General features: G+C 55.0%; 5 protein-coding genes across 5 annotated transcripts; 3 read left to right on the top strand and 2 right to left on the bottom strand.

The window, feature by feature from the left end:
- Positions 1 to 497: 497 nt before the first annotated feature.
- On the top strand, positions 498 to 1,708 carry SPSK_01787 (replication factor C subunit 3/5; the record flags this gene model as incomplete). Its single annotated transcript, XM_016728690.1, has 3 exons — positions 498 to 584; positions 671 to 1,293; positions 1,360 to 1,708. 3 exons carry the CDS (start codon positions 498 to 500, stop codon positions 1,706 to 1,708), a joined length of 1,059 nt encoding a protein of 352 aa, XP_016589772.1.
- Positions 1,709 to 4,063: 2,355 nt separating this feature from the next.
- SPSK_02007 (uncharacterized protein) lies at positions 4,064 to 4,575 on the bottom strand (the record flags this gene model as incomplete). The annotated part of the gene is made up of 2 exons (XM_016728905.1): positions 4,064 to 4,353; positions 4,401 to 4,575. The coding sequence occupies 2 exons, from the start codon at positions 4,573 to 4,575 to the stop codon at positions 4,064 to 4,066; spliced, it is 465 nt and encodes a 154-aa protein (XP_016589771.1).
- Positions 4,576 to 7,304: 2,729 nt separating this feature from the next.
- SPSK_02036 (uncharacterized protein) lies at positions 7,305 to 7,718 on the bottom strand (the record flags this gene model as incomplete). Its single annotated transcript, XM_016728933.1, has 2 exons — positions 7,305 to 7,516; positions 7,631 to 7,718. 2 exons carry the CDS (start codon positions 7,716 to 7,718, stop codon positions 7,305 to 7,307), a joined length of 300 nt encoding a protein of 99 aa, XP_016589770.1.
- A 254-nt stretch (positions 7,719 to 7,972) lies between these two features.
- On the top strand, positions 7,973 to 10,670 carry SPSK_01452 (acetyl-CoA synthetase; the record flags this gene model as incomplete). Its single annotated transcript, XM_016728365.1, has 6 exons — positions 7,973 to 8,033; positions 8,152 to 8,320; positions 8,437 to 8,552; positions 8,610 to 9,772; positions 9,843 to 10,508; positions 10,608 to 10,670. The coding sequence occupies 6 exons, from the start codon at positions 7,973 to 7,975 to the stop codon at positions 10,668 to 10,670; spliced, it is 2,238 nt and encodes a 745-aa protein (XP_016589769.1).
- A 2,159-nt stretch (positions 10,671 to 12,829) lies between these two features.
- SPSK_01429 (Disintegrin and metalloproteinase domain-containing protein B) lies at positions 12,830 to 15,847 on the top strand (the record flags this gene model as incomplete). Its single annotated transcript, XM_016728343.1, has 1 exon — positions 12,830 to 15,847. One exon carries the CDS (start codon positions 12,830 to 12,832, stop codon positions 15,845 to 15,847), a length of 3,018 nt encoding a protein of 1,005 aa, XP_016589768.1.
- Between the last annotated feature and the right edge of the window lie 5 nt (positions 15,848 to 15,852).

The raw sequence follows: 15,852 nt of genomic DNA, 5'->3' as shown, positions 1-15,852 counted from the left end.
TTTTGTCGACAAAGGGTGGGCGGTGATGTTGTTGAGGTTGTCGAAAGTGGTGTCGATGTCGAGAGGGGAGAGGAAGATTTCAGAGGGAAGGGAAAAGTTCGATTATCAAAAAAAAAACTAGTTCACTAAACAGGACAAGCGGGACAATTTTCTGTGCTGAGCAGCCCTAACTCATCACGTGCGCGGTTGGACGTGACTTTTTCAAATTAGGGTGAAAAAAATGCTTCGGAGTTAGGTCCTACACGTGATCAATTTTCGCAGGTGCCACGTGATAGGTATCGTGCCGTGCACGGACCACGAGCGCGTTAAGTGGAAATGCTTACCTGACCGCGACGCGTCGTTCTTTTCATGATATGCCACTATCACTCCGTCTTCCATCGCACATAACCATTTTCGCGGCTCATTTTTGTATTTCTTCGTATTTTGTCACCGACTGCGACCATTGCGGAGTAGTAAACTGATACTCCACACCAAGAAAACATCTCACCACACTCACAATGGCTCTCATTGTCGACAAGCATCGGCCTCGCTCACTCGATGCCCTCACCTACCACCCTGAACTCACAGACCGGTTACGGTCCCTAGTATGCATCCGACCGAGAAGGAGCGAGGATTGGAGTGTCTCTCTGTATATGTATGACTGACTGTGCTGTTCTTTCTTATGCAACAGGCACAAAGCGGCGACTTCCCCCATTTACTAGTTTACGGCCCATCCGGAGCCGGCAAGAAGACACGCATTGTGTCTACCCTGAAGGAGTTGTACGGGCCCGGCGTGGAAAAAATCAAGATCGATGCCCGTGTATTCCAGACAACCAGCAACCGCAAGCTCGAGTTCAACATTGTCGCCTCTGTGTACCATCTTGAAATCACGCCGTCGGATGTGGGCAACTATGACCGAGTCGTCGTGCAGGACCTACTGAAGGAGGTGGCACAGACGCAGCAGGTCGACCAGTCAGCAAAGCAGCGCTTCAAGGTCGTTGTGATTAACGAGGCCGACCACCTAACACGCGATGCCCAGGCCGCTCTTCGCCGGACGATGGAGAAGTACTCGCCCAACCTGCGCCTCATCCTCCTGGCGACATCGACCGCCAACATCATCGCGCCCATCCGGTCCCGTACACTGCTGGTCCGTGTGGCCGCACCAACACACGAGGAGATTTGCAACGTGTTGGCGGCATCGGGCAAGCGCGAGAACTGGCCTGTGCTGAACGGCTTGCACCAGCGGATTGCCGAGTCCAGTGGGCGCAATCTGCGGCGAGCGCTGCTCATGTATGAGGCGGTTCACGCACAAAAGTAAGCTCTATCTGCTGCATGAAGCCGTGTACCGTGTTCGGCCTCTGGCTAACAACGTTTTTGCAGTGAGAAAATTACAGACAACACACCAATCCCGCCGCCCGACTGGGAGGCTCTCATTGGCCACATTGCCAAGGAGATTATGGACGAGCACACCCCGCAGCGCATCCTGCAAGTTCGGGCGAAGCTCTACGATCTGCTGACACACTGTATCCCGCCAACGACCATCCTGCGGACGTTGACATTCAAACTGGTGGCGCTGATCGACGACGACCTGAAGCCCGAGGTGATCAGGTGGTCGGCGTTCTATGAGCACCGCGTCAAGACGGGCACCAAGGTGATCTTCCACCTCGAGGCGTTTGTTGCCAAGTTCATGCGGATATTCGAGATGTATCTCATGAGCATGGACATGTGATGGATGCGGCGATGCTAGACGACAAAAAGGAGCAGGAGTTGAAAACCTGTGTGAATAAGAGAAACAAGGTGGCATCGGTCAGGAGACACGAGACTACGGGTCCAGCTTGTTCCAGTCCTGCGCATGCCCTGCATCGCCTGCTTCCCCTTCGGCGCCTGCTGAGCTTGGTCTTTGAAACGGACAAGCAGGAGTGCCAGCTCATGTAAGCGACAGGTCGCACAGTCGCTGTTACAGAACGAAGCGGCGCATCGCCCTTGTCTCCGCTGCTATAGGAACAGTTAGGAGATTCTGCAACAATTCAATCCGGACAGCGTACGGCAGGGTCTACAGGTAAAGAGAGGCAAATGCATGGAGGCAACGATTACCACACCTTGATGATACCAGGGAGCATTGTTTTTATATTTTTTTTTGGCACAGCACATATGTTCTTGATTTTTTGGCATTGCGTCCGCGTCATTCTGAATGGAGTACTAGAGGAACCGACTGCACTCAACGTCCCACCACTGTGCAATGAATGGACCACTACATGTACCAAGCACCCATTGTATAGATACATGAGATCGTCTCCGACCCGCCAGCACCCATACTCGGAGGATTTATTTGGGGAACTGCCTACATGCTGGGCTTAACGTCGCACACCCAGCGCCTGGCGCCAACACCCCAGCACCATTATCCTGGCGTTCCGTAAGGCTCTCTGCCTAGCTGTGGTGACCGCTTAAATTTTTAGGGCGTCTTATAGGCTACCGGAGCCTGGAGTTGTGAATGTTCCTTGTAGTAGTGTCCTTTGCTGAGCACCAGCTTGAACTGTGCGCCTGTGTGTGGTGATTGCAAGGGTATACATTCGTGCAATTGCTAGGTAAGTCGCCCAACTCCCTTTGATAAATCGCTGTTCTAGTCGCATATTTAGGACAGCAGCCAGTCTGTAATCGTACTCGTTGCTACGCTTTGGTATATTACAAGTGAAGGAATGATCGCCCAGCCTCCATCGTTATCAGCAGCGTTGTACGATGCTTGATCCAGGAGTAAATCTGCTGCAGTGATCTTCGTTGCCTACCCGTCTCCCATAAAGGCCATTTAAAGTCTGTTTGCCGGCTGAAACAGGCCTCGTATCGAGCTGCCTCGTGTTGCTTGTTGAATACTATATTTCGTGCCGAGACTGCATCAAAACCTCGTGGATACTTTATATGTATATGGCATTTCGCAGAAGGTGCCGGGCCGTTTGGAAACTTTTAAAGAGCGCGGGCTTGGTATTAATATGCGGGTTCATGTGTAAATAGGGAATGCTATGCTCTCTGATGCGAACAGGAAAACCACGTCCACACATTCTCATAGTCCCTGAGTGCTGCAGGCGTTCTTAGATAAGATCCACTGTCGAGGACAGCCGCACAGCGTCTTCGCACCCGATACTTGTTTATCATAATTTGCCTTTCATATATTATATGCGGCCGGACGAGAAATGAAAATAAAATAGGATAGTGCCATGCACGAGCAGACCGCATGCCCGATGGGGCTTCATTCACATCCCGTTTCTTTCCATTCTCATCCGGTCCTTGCCACATATTTCCCATTGCCGGAGCCCACTGAAGAACAATGAAAGTCCTGCTAGTTTCCGAGCCTCAATGTTGGGACTGGCGCGTGTTTTGTTGCGTAGTTGGGTTGTCTTGTTCGGCTCTCGGTTGTCATGCGGTAAACCCAAGGTCAGGACAAGGGTAAATGGCGAGTTATGATGAAGGCGCCACAGAAAAGAGACACATTGCCGCGTTCGCGCGGACATACGGCTGAGGTGGACTCTTCCAAGGTTCGCCCTTCTAGAACATTACTCTGTTTTACCATTCCTCCATCGTCTCATTTGCGGGTTGGTGGCCGCTATCGCACGCACGTAATGTTGTGGAAGTGGACCCCTTTTCTTATTTGGCTAGCCCTCGACTCCAAACGAATCTTGCAAGTTAGTCCTAACAGACCTCCGTCCGTCCAGACAATAATACTCTGTAGAATAGCTTTGGTTTCTGAAAGGCTTGAATGACCACAGAAGCCCAAGCCTGTTGATAGATTTCTATTCGGATGAGGAAGTTATTTACATGTTTATTTCGCTGAACCTCCGGAAGCCTCGTTGGTTACAGGTTTTGCAGGTATCCGAGGACTTACCCGAATTTTCGAACGGACGTTGAATCTGGTGTTGCATAGTCTATTGTCTTGACAGCCACTCCAACAAGTGGAGAAGAGGATTAGGCAGTGAGGAGACGTGACATGGAAGCGTGAGATCTCGGATCTCCAGAGTTGCGCAAATCTATTCGCTGGGAAAGGATGGGATTGTGCAAGTCGTATGTCCAGGGTAAATTCGACCAACAGACGTCTTCAATTCTCGTTTGCTTCTGCGGCCAGGTACAGCATGCAAACGTCGTACAGATGTGGCACAGCGAGGGCCGGGGACGCAACGACGGCCTGGCCTAACTCTAAACCGTGAGCGCCTGTGATGCGCACCTGGTCGGTGAGCAGAGCACGGTCACTGGTTCTTTGGGCTGCCGTATTGTTCGGCGCGTATGTGCAGCGACGCCGGGCCCTAGAGTCATGAATCCGCCAGTCGACTTTCGTTGACAGAGGCTGTCGCTGTTGATATAAGAAGCAATGGCAGTGCAGTGGCACGTCTGCTGTGAATTTCCATGTTAACAGCCGACTGCCGACGGAGACGCACCTTTGCGACTTCTTTGAGTGTGCTGCAAGGTGGCGTATATGCCTCCACGGACGTCTGCCGCTGGCCCAGCAGGCGATCCCTGGTGGTTGTTTTCCTCCCTCTTTCTTCTCGGAACTCTTTCGTCGTTTTCTGGTTGCAAACTTCCCTTCACCCATAGCCCCAGTTGCGACACCATACTGAATCAGGCCAAACGCCAGGAGCAAAAGCGGGTTGGGTTGGATTGCATGGAGGGGAAGCTAAACCCTTCGGGGGTACACCCCAACTCTTGTAAGTACTGTCGAGTCGCACCGGATGTACAGCAAGGGGCTTTGTGGTGGCCCAGTCGTCTGACACTTCCTGGCTCCTAGCTTTTCTTTTGGCGGGAGAGTCGAGCTGGCGAAGTGGTTAGGGGGATGATCCCTTGTAATCGATACACCTCCATCTTGTATGATGTACTTCGTACAAACAAATACGACGGGAGTGGGGAAGATGGCGTGTGCAAATTGTGTGCGGTTGGTTTTTTCGAGATGCGAATGGAGTTGTTGTACGAAATATGTTGTATTTTGTTGAAAAAGCGCCGCCGATCAGGCCAAGCTGCTAACTCAGATGGGATGAATGGGGAGGCATGCACATTTTCAGCATGAGGAAAGAGACAGGTCACTAGACTTTATTTTCCCTGTCGGGGAGAAGGAAGGCAGAGGAAAACAGCAGCCGACAAAGGAGGAGCGAATGAGCCAGTCGCTGGGCCTTCCCAGCGATTGGACTAGGGCGACTTGTTTGTCAACGAAAAGTGGAGAATGCGCTTCTTGCAGCCAACAAAAGCACAACGGGCTAGTGCGACGGAGAACGAACTGCGAGCGACTAACCAGTGCAGACGAGATGGAACACGAACGAATCCTCAAACGTTAATTTTGAAGGACACGACCGCTAAGGGGACAATGTACCGATACAAAATGAGCAAAATGTGGCGCAATGAACATGTGTAGAGAGATGTGACCCAGGTACATAAGACACAAATAGAGCTGCGGCTGCAAGAGCAAACCCAGGACCAACACAGTTGCTTCAGCGGGTATGAGGGAGATCTGCCGTTGGATAGGGTGCTTGTGCTCGAGAGCTCTTTCCGTTCCTACACTGGGACACACAGAGCGAGTGCGGGGTTCGCTCCTTCGTGGCTTCTCCTTTTCCCAGCCTCTTGCCTTGCCATCTCCACTTGAAAATAACATCCTCCATCCATAAATCACCGAATAAAAGAAGCACATTGTAACCTGCAAAAAGCCCACAATCGTTTGTGCGACAGGAACGCTAGACCCTTTGTTTGTCCGGGTGCCTCGCATCGTTCTCGCCATTCGTGACAAAGACCCTGTCAGGTACACGATGTGGTAGTCTGTGAAGGTTAGAAAGAGGGGGATGCAAGAACGTAAGCAAGCGAAATCACAGTATTTTCCCGTGCTGGCGGGAAAAAGCGCCGAAGGAAAAATGCGACCCCTGTCAACAAAAGAAGAGAGGACCGTCGTGAGCAACCCCATACATGTGTGTTGTAATGGATGTGAGGTATTAATGGGGTAGAATTTGTGAGGCATACGGCCCCTATGGCGAAAGTTGCATGTTCATGCGCGGCCTTCCTTTTGCCGTTCATTGATATATAGTCAAGTCTTTCGGTCGTGGCGGTCTTTGGTCGGCGAGGTTACGCTTGTTGAGCAAAGGGCGATGAATGGTGCTGGTGCGCATCTGCTTGGTTTGTGACCAGGAAAGAAGGCGCAACTGCACGAGATAACTGCACGAGTTGAAAGTCTCACGGTCTCGACTCAGTTGCAGGGAAGGTGCGACCGCCAACCCTTCGCCATCATGCAGTGTAAAATCATGGAATTACTTGTTCTGTGCAGCTTCCCTGCCGAGCAACGCACCTACCCAAGACGGTACTCATAAGACGTAAACATCCTTGCTAACAACCATCGCCATCTTTGTCTCTCACCCCTCACTCCATAACAAACACAACGTGTGATGGCCACAAGCAACGTCAGGGCTCGCGTCTGCCCCTCTTCTCTCACTAGCACACGGCCGCAGTTCCCGCAGTCACCGGGTGCCCAGCAACATTGTTCGGTACAAGCACCCATAGTCAATGAGGGTAAGCCCCAGCGGCAGCGCCAATCCAGACGGGAGGGTGGGACGAGGACGCCGAATCGACGTCGGGCAGACGGAATCGCCAATCCATCCCAAAGCGGTTGTGTCGTGACCTACGAACGCGCCAAGCGCTTGTCACGGTACATGTTGTTGCATCCAGTGCCCGCCCTAGCGTCTGGTACGGCTTGTAGCACACGACGAGCCAACAGCGGGCATGAGTGCGACGTGACAGCATCCAAGCAATGCATGTGAAGCAAGACGAAAACAATCAGGAGTAACAGAACAACGAGGGACAGAAATAGGACAAGATTGCGAATTGACGACTTACTTACCCCAGTTCTCCAACCACAGATTATGGAGGTTCGAACGCAGGTCGGTCTAAACACATCTCCAGAAACGCAGCATTATTTCCGTGGCTTGGCCTGGCTCACCTGTCGTGTAAGTCGAAAGTACTCATACATCTTCCTCCCAATCTCGTCTCCCTTCCGTCCATCCAGCTTCTGTGGTCTTCCGCACTTGTGCCTGTGTGAGCTTAGGGCTGCAACTCCCGACATCCCTCTCTCCCCCCGTTTTGCCCCCTCCCCCCTTTTCTTTCCCCTACTCCGCCTTCCAGGTGGCTGTTTGTGCTTTCTTCCTGGTCCCCGCGCCATCTGCATCCTCCACTTCCGTGGTCCTCTGATAGTGCAGGCTATATGGCTGGCGCAAACATGGTTACTTGGAGATGAATTTTGCACTAAGAACAAACACTGTTCCACACATACGCTACAAGTGGGTGCCGTAATGCTAGCGATAGCTCCCCGGTCCTCACTGATCGTCTGGTCGCAGTCCAGTCCATTCGCATGTCCGTTTCTCCCGCTGACCAGCCAGCAGCTCGTGGCCTCGACTTAATAACGGCTTCCTGCCCCGTCTCCGCCATGCTGGTAGCTTTCCCTTCTTCTTCTTCTTCCCTCCCTCTTCTTTCTTGAACCTCTTCTTTTCCCACATCTCTTTTCTCCAGCCCTCCCCCGGTCCCTGGTCTTGACAAGGCTGAACGTCTAATTACCCCACCATACACGTCTCTCTCTCTCACTTCTCCCACTCTTGCTGTGCTGCCCTCGTGCTTCACCAGCAACAACACGGTACGTTCTTACCCTCCGTCACACCCGTTGAAATACGCAGCTCGTCGAACTCCCGAACAGCCGCCTTTGACCTCTGAGGCCGGACCCTAGTTGCGCCCATTTGATCTTTGGAGTTTGTGCTGACTAGTATTTGTTTGTCTTTACTTCACCTGCAGCTCTTAACAGCTTGCTTCGATTTCGGCACGCCTCGAGTCACCTATTCTTGGAATCAGCTCGTCCCGGCCTTCCCTGGGTGGCACTAGTTCAAAGCGTGACTCCGGCAAAGCCTCTCCAACGTGTTGCAACATTACAGAAGACGAGCAAACTTGCGTCCCCAGACCTCTTTCGTTTATATCTCCCCTTCTGTCACTCACGATGACTTCGTCGCCGCCCAAGGCCCCTGTTGTGGCTGAGGCCCATGAGGTCGACACATTTCGTAAGTTTTGTTTGCCTCGGTTACGTCTGGGAAGAAGTGCGGTAGCACAGAACTTGTTGAGCCAGTTAGGCCAACCTGAAAGCGCCGTAGACACTAACTCAACTTTTTAAAATCACAGACCCACCGGAGAAGATGCTGGCCAGTATGTTGCACCCTGAAATTCCAATTGAGTCCATCCTCGGAACCAGGCTGCGCGGTTGTGTTGCTCTGCCTCTGCAGCTCCGACCCGGGCAGCTCTGTGCCGAATTTGAGCACGATCGAGAGCCCCAGGTTGCGCTCAGAGGCAGGTGCGCAAAGCGATTCACCGTTTCGATTGACCTAGGCTTTGCGAATGGCGAAAGTTGCAAAACAATGAAGAAAGAAATTTATTTAGAAATGCAAGCTAACTGGTGGAACCGCAGAGCATCCGTCAAAGCCACATCTCGCCAGTGAGTCTTCCCATCCGTTTGCCCTCCCCCTGGTGCGCCCCTCGCTCCGAGACGGCTCTCCCTTATCTGCGCTTATGGGACATGCAATTACGTTCAGCGCCACCATACCCTCCAAACCGCTTTTGTTGGCGCTAACTGACCGGCAAAGACATCCAGGAGTACGAGAAACTCTACGAGGAGTCCATCAAGGAGCCGGAAAAGTTCTGGGGCCGCCAAGCACGCGAGCTGCTCACTTGGCAGCGTGATTTCCAGACGGTCAAGAGCGGTTCTTTGGACAACGGCGACTGCGCCTGGTTCCTTGAGGGCCAGCTTAACGCCTCTTACAACTGCGTGGATCGCCATGCTTTCAAGGACCCCAACCGGGTCGCCATCATCTACGAGGCCGATGAGCCCAACGACGGCCGTAGCTTGACCTACGGCGAGCTGCTGCGCGAGGTGTGCAAGACCGCCTACGTGCTGAAGAAGATGGGCGTCAAGAAGGGCGATTCGGTTGCCATCTACTTGCCCATGATTCCGGAGGCTCTGATTGCATTCCTAGCCATCACCCGTATTGGTGCGATCCATTCTGTTGTCTTCGCCGGTTTCTCATCCGACTCCCTGCGCGACCGTGTTATCGATGCCGAGAGCAAGGTTGTCATCACCTCCGATGAGGGCAAGCGCGGTGGCAAGCTCATTGGCACCAAGAAGATCGTCGACGATGCGCTGAAGCAGTGCCCCGACGTCCGCCATGTTCTCGTCTACAAGCGCACCGGCGCTGACGTGCCCTTCACCAAGGGCCGCGACCTGTGGTGGCACGAGGAGGTTGAGAAGTGGCCCTCGTACATTGCTCCCGAGCCCATGAACTCGGAGGACCCTCTGTTCCTTCTGTACACGTCCGGCTCGACCGGCAAGCCCAAGGGCGTCATGCACACCACGGGTGGCTACCTTGTTGGTGCTGCTGCCACCGGCAAGTACGTCTTCGACATCCACGAGGGCGACCGCTACTTCTGTGGTGGTGACGTGGGCTGGATTACCGGTCACACGTATGTCGTCTATGCGCCTCTTCTGCTAGGCGTTTCTACTGTCGTATTCGAGGGCACACCCGCCTACCCCAACTTCTCGCGCTACTGGGACATCATCGAGAAACACCAAGTCACTCAGTTCTACGTCGCACCCACAGCGCTGCGTCTGCTGAAGCGCGCTGGTGACCAGTACGTCAAGCATGATATGAAGCACCTGCGTGTGCTCGGCTCCGTGGGTGAGCCCATTGCCGCTGAGGTCTGGAAGTGGTACTTTGAGATCGTCGGCAAGGAGGAGGCCCAGGTTGTTGACGTATGTTATTTTATTCACTTGTATCCTGTCACTCAGTTGCCGCTCATCCACATAATACTAACCGCCGCAGACCTACTGGCAAACCGAGACCGGCTCCAACGTTATCACCCCCCTTGCTGGTGTGACCCCCACCAAGCCCGGTTCAGCGTCGCTGCCCTTCTTCGGCATCGAGCCTGCCATTATCGACCCCGTCAGCGGCGCCGAGATTACGGGCAACGATGTTGAAGGTGTTCTTGCTTTCAAGCAGCCATGGCCGAGCATGGCCCGCACCGTGTGGGGCTCGCACAAGCGCTATCTCGACACCTATCTGAACGTCTACAAGGGCTACTACTTCACGGGCGACGGTGCAGGCCGTGACCACGACGGCTTCTACTGGATCCGGGGCCGCGTTGACGATGTCGTCAACGTTAGCGGTCACCGTCTATCGACGGCTGAGATTGAGGCTGCCCTCATTGAGCACCCGGCTGTGGCCGAGTCGGCTGTCGTCGGCGTGCACGATGAGCTGACGGGCCAGGCCGTCAACGCCTTTGTGGCTATCAAAGACGGCAATGAGATCAACGACGCCCTGCGAAAGGAGCTCATCCTGCAGGTGCGCAAGAGCATCGGTCCCTTCGCGGCACCCAAGGCCGTCTTCATCGTTCCCGATCTGCCAAAGACCCGCTCGGGCAAGATCATGCGGCGTATTCTGCGCAAGATTCTGGCCGGTGAGGAGGACCAGCTCGGTGACATTACTACGGTACGTTTTCCCCGTCTCCTCCGTCTTCTCCGTCTCCCTCTCGTATTTTGTGTCCGTATTTTGTGTCATGTTTGTCAAGCCTTAACTGACTCTCGTTAGCTGTCCGACCCGACCGTTGTCGAGAAGATTATCGCTGTTGTGCACGACGCCAAGAAGAAATAAGCGTCGAAAACGACAAATCCAAAAGAAAAGAAAAAGAAAATACGTACGAGATCAACGTGATGAGAGGGTTGATTTAGTTTAGTCTCTTTCATGCCATGATGTTTCCTAACAACGTTCCGCTTGACATTGCTGCTTTTCTTCTTGTTCGGGATGCCCTGTTTCTTACTTTCTTTTTGAGGCCGGCGAGGTGGATGGTATACCACACAACAACGATTTGTTTGAGAACGTATATAGGACCATGAAAATGAAAATATATACAGTTTGATGCCATCTCGCGGGTACGCGATGAACGAGAGTGTGTCGTACATCGGTCAACGCTGAGATTCCTAAAACAGCCTGTTGAACATTTCGGTAGTGTTTTTGGCCGTGCTTGGCCCGCCTCTCTGGTTCGGCATTTTATCCGTGCAACGCAGAGGGAGTGCTCTGTTTTACTCTGTATTTCTACGGAAAAAAGGTGTGGAGGCCAAACGAAGAAAAGCAACCCTGTTGAAACGTCGCACATGCAGGTGTGGCTCAGGCCCCGGCCCAGAAAAGTCGACCTGGTAATTGGTGATTGTAACTGTGTCAGATGACGGTGACAGAAATCCTCTTGACAAAGAAGGACGCGCAATGCTGCGCTGGGCTGACCTGCCCCTTCATCTTGGCAGGCGATGCGATTGTACGGACGGAGGGAGTAATACCCCGTACCTTTTCTCAAACGCCTGCACTCTTCAACATACAGCCACAGATGGGTACTAGCTCGTATTGACCACTATTTCGAGTAGCAAGTTGCTCCACCCCGCTACTGGAAGGTCCACACGCCAATACGGTACCAACCCGTATTACACATCATACCACGGCTTGTTCACTTCTCCCTTGGACACGAATCTCGAAAACGAAAGAGGCAAAAGTATGTCGTACTCGTAGTCAAGCATAAAAACATGGTTAAAAAGCAAGACATGAACGCTCCAGGAAAGTCGGAACGGCGTTTGGAGAGAAATGTCCCGCCACAAGAGGTACAAGTGTCACGAAACAGGGATTTTGCAAAAAAGGTGAGATGAAGGAGGCCGCACCGAGAAAAGCGAAAAGCAGGATTCGGTCGCATCGTCCGGCCAATCTCTTTTTTGCGTGCAGCATCCCACGCAAATCCTTTGGGCCTCTCGCTTCGCTGCTGGTCAGAGCAGCAGGAGAGGCCGAAGGAGACACTGACGAATCCTCTGCATGTCTCTGCAGAAACGTGTGGCTCAACAAAAAAAAGTCGTCCCGTGTTCCGGACGCTCCTGCTTGGTTGTAGTTGGTGTAGGTGGTGTAGTTGGTCCTCCCTCTACCGCACCTTCCATGCCTCGTTTGTCTCCCGCCGCCTTGGTTCTTTCCTGCCCCGTCCCCGTTTCTTTGTCTCGGCCGCAACTTCTCTGTTGGTTGCGATCGTGAAAAGGAGAAGGCAAAAATAGGAAAGGACTTGGAGAGGACGTAAAGAAGCGTCGGGCGTTCCTTCTCAACTTCGCAGTTGCCCCATGACGCCGTCCCATTCACACGCATTCCATCCCTAGTCGAAAGGACGGCCACGCCCAGCCCGCCAAGCACCCCTAGCGCTTCATTTTGTGGTCTGCATCACCTCCCAGCCTCACAGCCCATCCCCTCTCACGTTTCGGCCTCAGTTTCTCGTCCACGACGCCCGGCGCCTGGCCCTTTTTCTATTCCCACGCAGCCTCTTTTTTCCTTTTCCGCTGCGTCTATCGTCTTTCGTTCTTTCTCGTTCGCCGTCCCCCGATGCCAAGGCCCGTTCCACGTCACCTCCACCTCTCGACATCGCCTCCCTCCTCTCCGAGGCTTCTTTCTTTCTCCAACTGCCGTATCGTCAGCTCGCTGTGATTCCTGTTGCTTAGTTGCCCTTTTCGGTCTGCATCTTATACTATCTTATACTACGCGTCTTTGTGGCCATCTCGCTCAGCCACACTCTTCCCACAGACTATACGCCGTGCGACGAAAGACACCAGTATCTTTGTTTATATATCCCTTCATCGCGTCCCAGATTCGCGCCACGTTGTCTCGACGTCCTTGTTGTTCTCGCTTTCTACTGCAAATCTGCTTACCGTCGACTCGATTAACACATGGTCAACACACCACCTTGGTAACTGGAACCGACGGCGCAGCGCTGCTCCCTTACTTCGCTCCCAACTATGCGGAACTCATGGCGGCCACGTCCAGGTGGCTCCCGAGGCGCCTCTTCCGGCCCCCAACGACACTTCGTCTCACTCAAATCTACGTGCGCCGTCTCGCTCTCCCGGCCGTTCGCCTTTCTTCTTACGACCCTCCTCGCCCTCAGCTGCCTCATCTCTGGCGTTCATGCTGAGTCTCGACCACGAAATCCTTTGCGCACAATCGCCCGCATCGAAGACGCCGTCCTGCATGCACCATCACACCGAGTGCACGCGCTCTCGCATTTCCAAATCTCCCTGACGCTGCACCAGGAAGACTCTGGCCGCCGCCTGCCGGTCCGCCTCCGTCTTGAGCCAAACCACAACATCCTCGCCGACGATGCCGCCATCCATCACATGAATGCCGACGGCACCATTGTCGTTGAGAAGATCAACCGCCTCGACCACCGCGTCTTCATGGGCCACGCCTTTGTGCAGACCGGCCACGGCCTTGTTGACGGCAACATCAATGACAACCACTGGATCAATGCCGGCTACGCCAGTGTCTACATCCATGCCGACGGCGATCGGCCCATCTTCGAGGGCGCCTTCCATCTAGCCGGCGACCACCACCACATCCAAACCAACCGCAACTTCCTCCACACACGCGTTGCTGGCGATCCAGTCATTGGGTATGAGACCGACGAGTTCATGGTGGTGTGGCGCGACTCGGATATTCTGCCGGATGCAGCCATGCTCGACGTGGAGCTGCGGCGCCGGTTGATGCAGCGGGGCCTGGACTCGACGCCCGTCGGGAACGACACGATTGACGGCAGAAGCCTCCTCGCTCCAGGGTGTGTCTCGGACGGCCTGGCATTCAACCAGGATGCCTTGCACCCGATCTACTCTGGCATGGACATTGACCGCTACACGGATATTGTCAAACGCGCGTCCGGCTCGGTGGCGTCCGCGTCCAGTGGCAGGTGGCTGTTTGGCCGCCAAATTGATGGCACGGGTGGCACAGGCGGCAACGCCGGAGGCATCAACCTCGCATCGACCATTGGCAATCCGTCGGGCTGCCCGACAGCCCGGAAAGTGGCCCTCATGGGCATTGCCGCCGACTGCAACTACTGGAACCTCTTGCGGGACAACACGACGGACAACATTGTTGCCCAGGTGAACGCGGCGTCACGCGTGTACGAGAACACCTTTAACATTTCACTGGGCATCCAGCATCTTCTCATCCAAAACAACAGCTGTCCGAGCGATGCGTCGACCACCGCCACGCCGTGGAACGCGGCCTGCGGCCTTTCCATTACAGACCGCCTGAACCTCTTTTCCAAGTGGCGCGGCGAGTCCGCCAACGACAACAACGCCTTTTGGATGCTCCTGAGCACGTGTGCCACCGATTCGGCCGTCGGCCTCGCCTGGCTGGGACAGCTGTGCGTGCCGGGGTCGCAGTCGAGCGGGTCCCAGACCATCGCTGCCACCAACGTCGTCATTCGAACCTCGACGGAGTGGCAGGTCATGGCACATGAAATCGGCCACACATTTGGCGCCGTGCATGACTGCACCAGCCAAACGTGCAGTGACGGCACCTCGACGAAGCAGCAGTGCTGCCCGCTCAGTGCCTCCAACTGCAATGCCAACGGTGCCTTCATTATGAACCCGAGCACGGGCATCGGCATCACACAGTTCTCGTCGTGCACACTGGGCAACATCTGCTCTGCCATGAGACGCAACAGTGTCAAGTCGTCGTGTCTGAGCAACAACAAAGACGTCGTCACCGTCACAGGAAGCGAATGTGGAAACGGCATTGTCGAAGCCGGCGAGGACTGCGACTGCGGCGGCGTCGAAGGCTGCGGCAGCAACAGCTGCTGCAACCCAACGACGTGCAAGTTCACGGCCAATGCGCTGTGCGATCCGTCCAACGATGAGTGCTGCACGCCAACGTGCCAGCTCGCAGGCAGCGGCACGGTCTGCCGCCCCAGCACGGGGTCATGTGATCCGGCCGAGACATGCTCGGGCACCAGCGCCGCATGTCCTTCGGATGTCACGTCGCCCGACGGCATGACGTGTGGCGCTTCGGGCTCCGGACTCACGTGCGCCTCGGGCCAATGCACATCGCGCAACTTACAGTGCAAGACACTCATGGGATCGCTGACGACGAGCAACGACACCTACGCGTGCAGTTCGCAGGGCTGCCAGCTGAGCTGCGCGTCGCCCGAGTTTGGCCCCAACACGTGCCTCTCTATGAACCAGAACTTCCTCGACGGTACACCGTGCCAGGGCGGTGGCCATTGCAACAACGGCAACTGCGAGGGCGTGTCTCTTTCCAAGGAAATTGCGGAGCTGTACCGCAACAATCTCGCGATTTCCATCCCCGTTACGGTGGTCGTCGGTATTTTGGTGCTCCTGCTCTTCTCCACCTGTCTGTGCTCCATTGCAAAAGGGCGCCGTCGCCGCCGGCACCTGCGCCAGCTCGCCCGCATGGGCATGCCGCCGCCGCCTGTGCAGCCGCGCTCTCCTGGGTGGTTGTTCGGCCTGGGAGGCAAGCGGCTGTCGAAGAACACCAATGCCGGTCCAGTAGGCCCAGCGGGTCCAGCGGGTCCAGCGGGTCCTCCGGGTCCTGGCGCGACCGGTGCCGGCGTCTACGGTACATACCGTGGCTACGCTGTCGGTGGCGCACCCGGTGCCACCAACGTGGCTCAGAACGTGCCGGCCGCCGATGGTGCGCCCCGCTCACGCTGGGCGTTCTGGCGCTCCAGCAACACGGGCGACAACACGAACAAAAACACAAGCGCAGAATCCGTCAACGTCGCCCAAGTCCCGCCAGCACAGCCGCGAAGCTTGCACGACGATGGAAGCAACTCGGCAACACCAAGTGGCAATCTACCGCCGTCGGTGGGTCCGTGGAGAATGAGCGGCTACGGCGGGGGCCCAGGCGGCCCGGGTGCACAAGGACCACCACTGCCACCGGCCTACGACGTGCGGCCACAACCGCAACAGGCCCCGCCACAATGGATGACACAGTCGTTCCAGGCTCCTCGGTATGCTTGACCCGA

Source organism: Sporothrix schenckii, assembly GCF_000961545.1.
Source record: "Sporothrix schenckii 1099-18 chromosome Unknown Cont42, whole genome shotgun sequence".
Classification (NCBI taxonomy): Eukaryota; Fungi; Ascomycota; class Sordariomycetes; order Ophiostomatales; family Ophiostomataceae; genus Sporothrix; species Sporothrix schenckii.
This window is presented reverse-complemented; position numbering and strand designations above follow the sequence as displayed.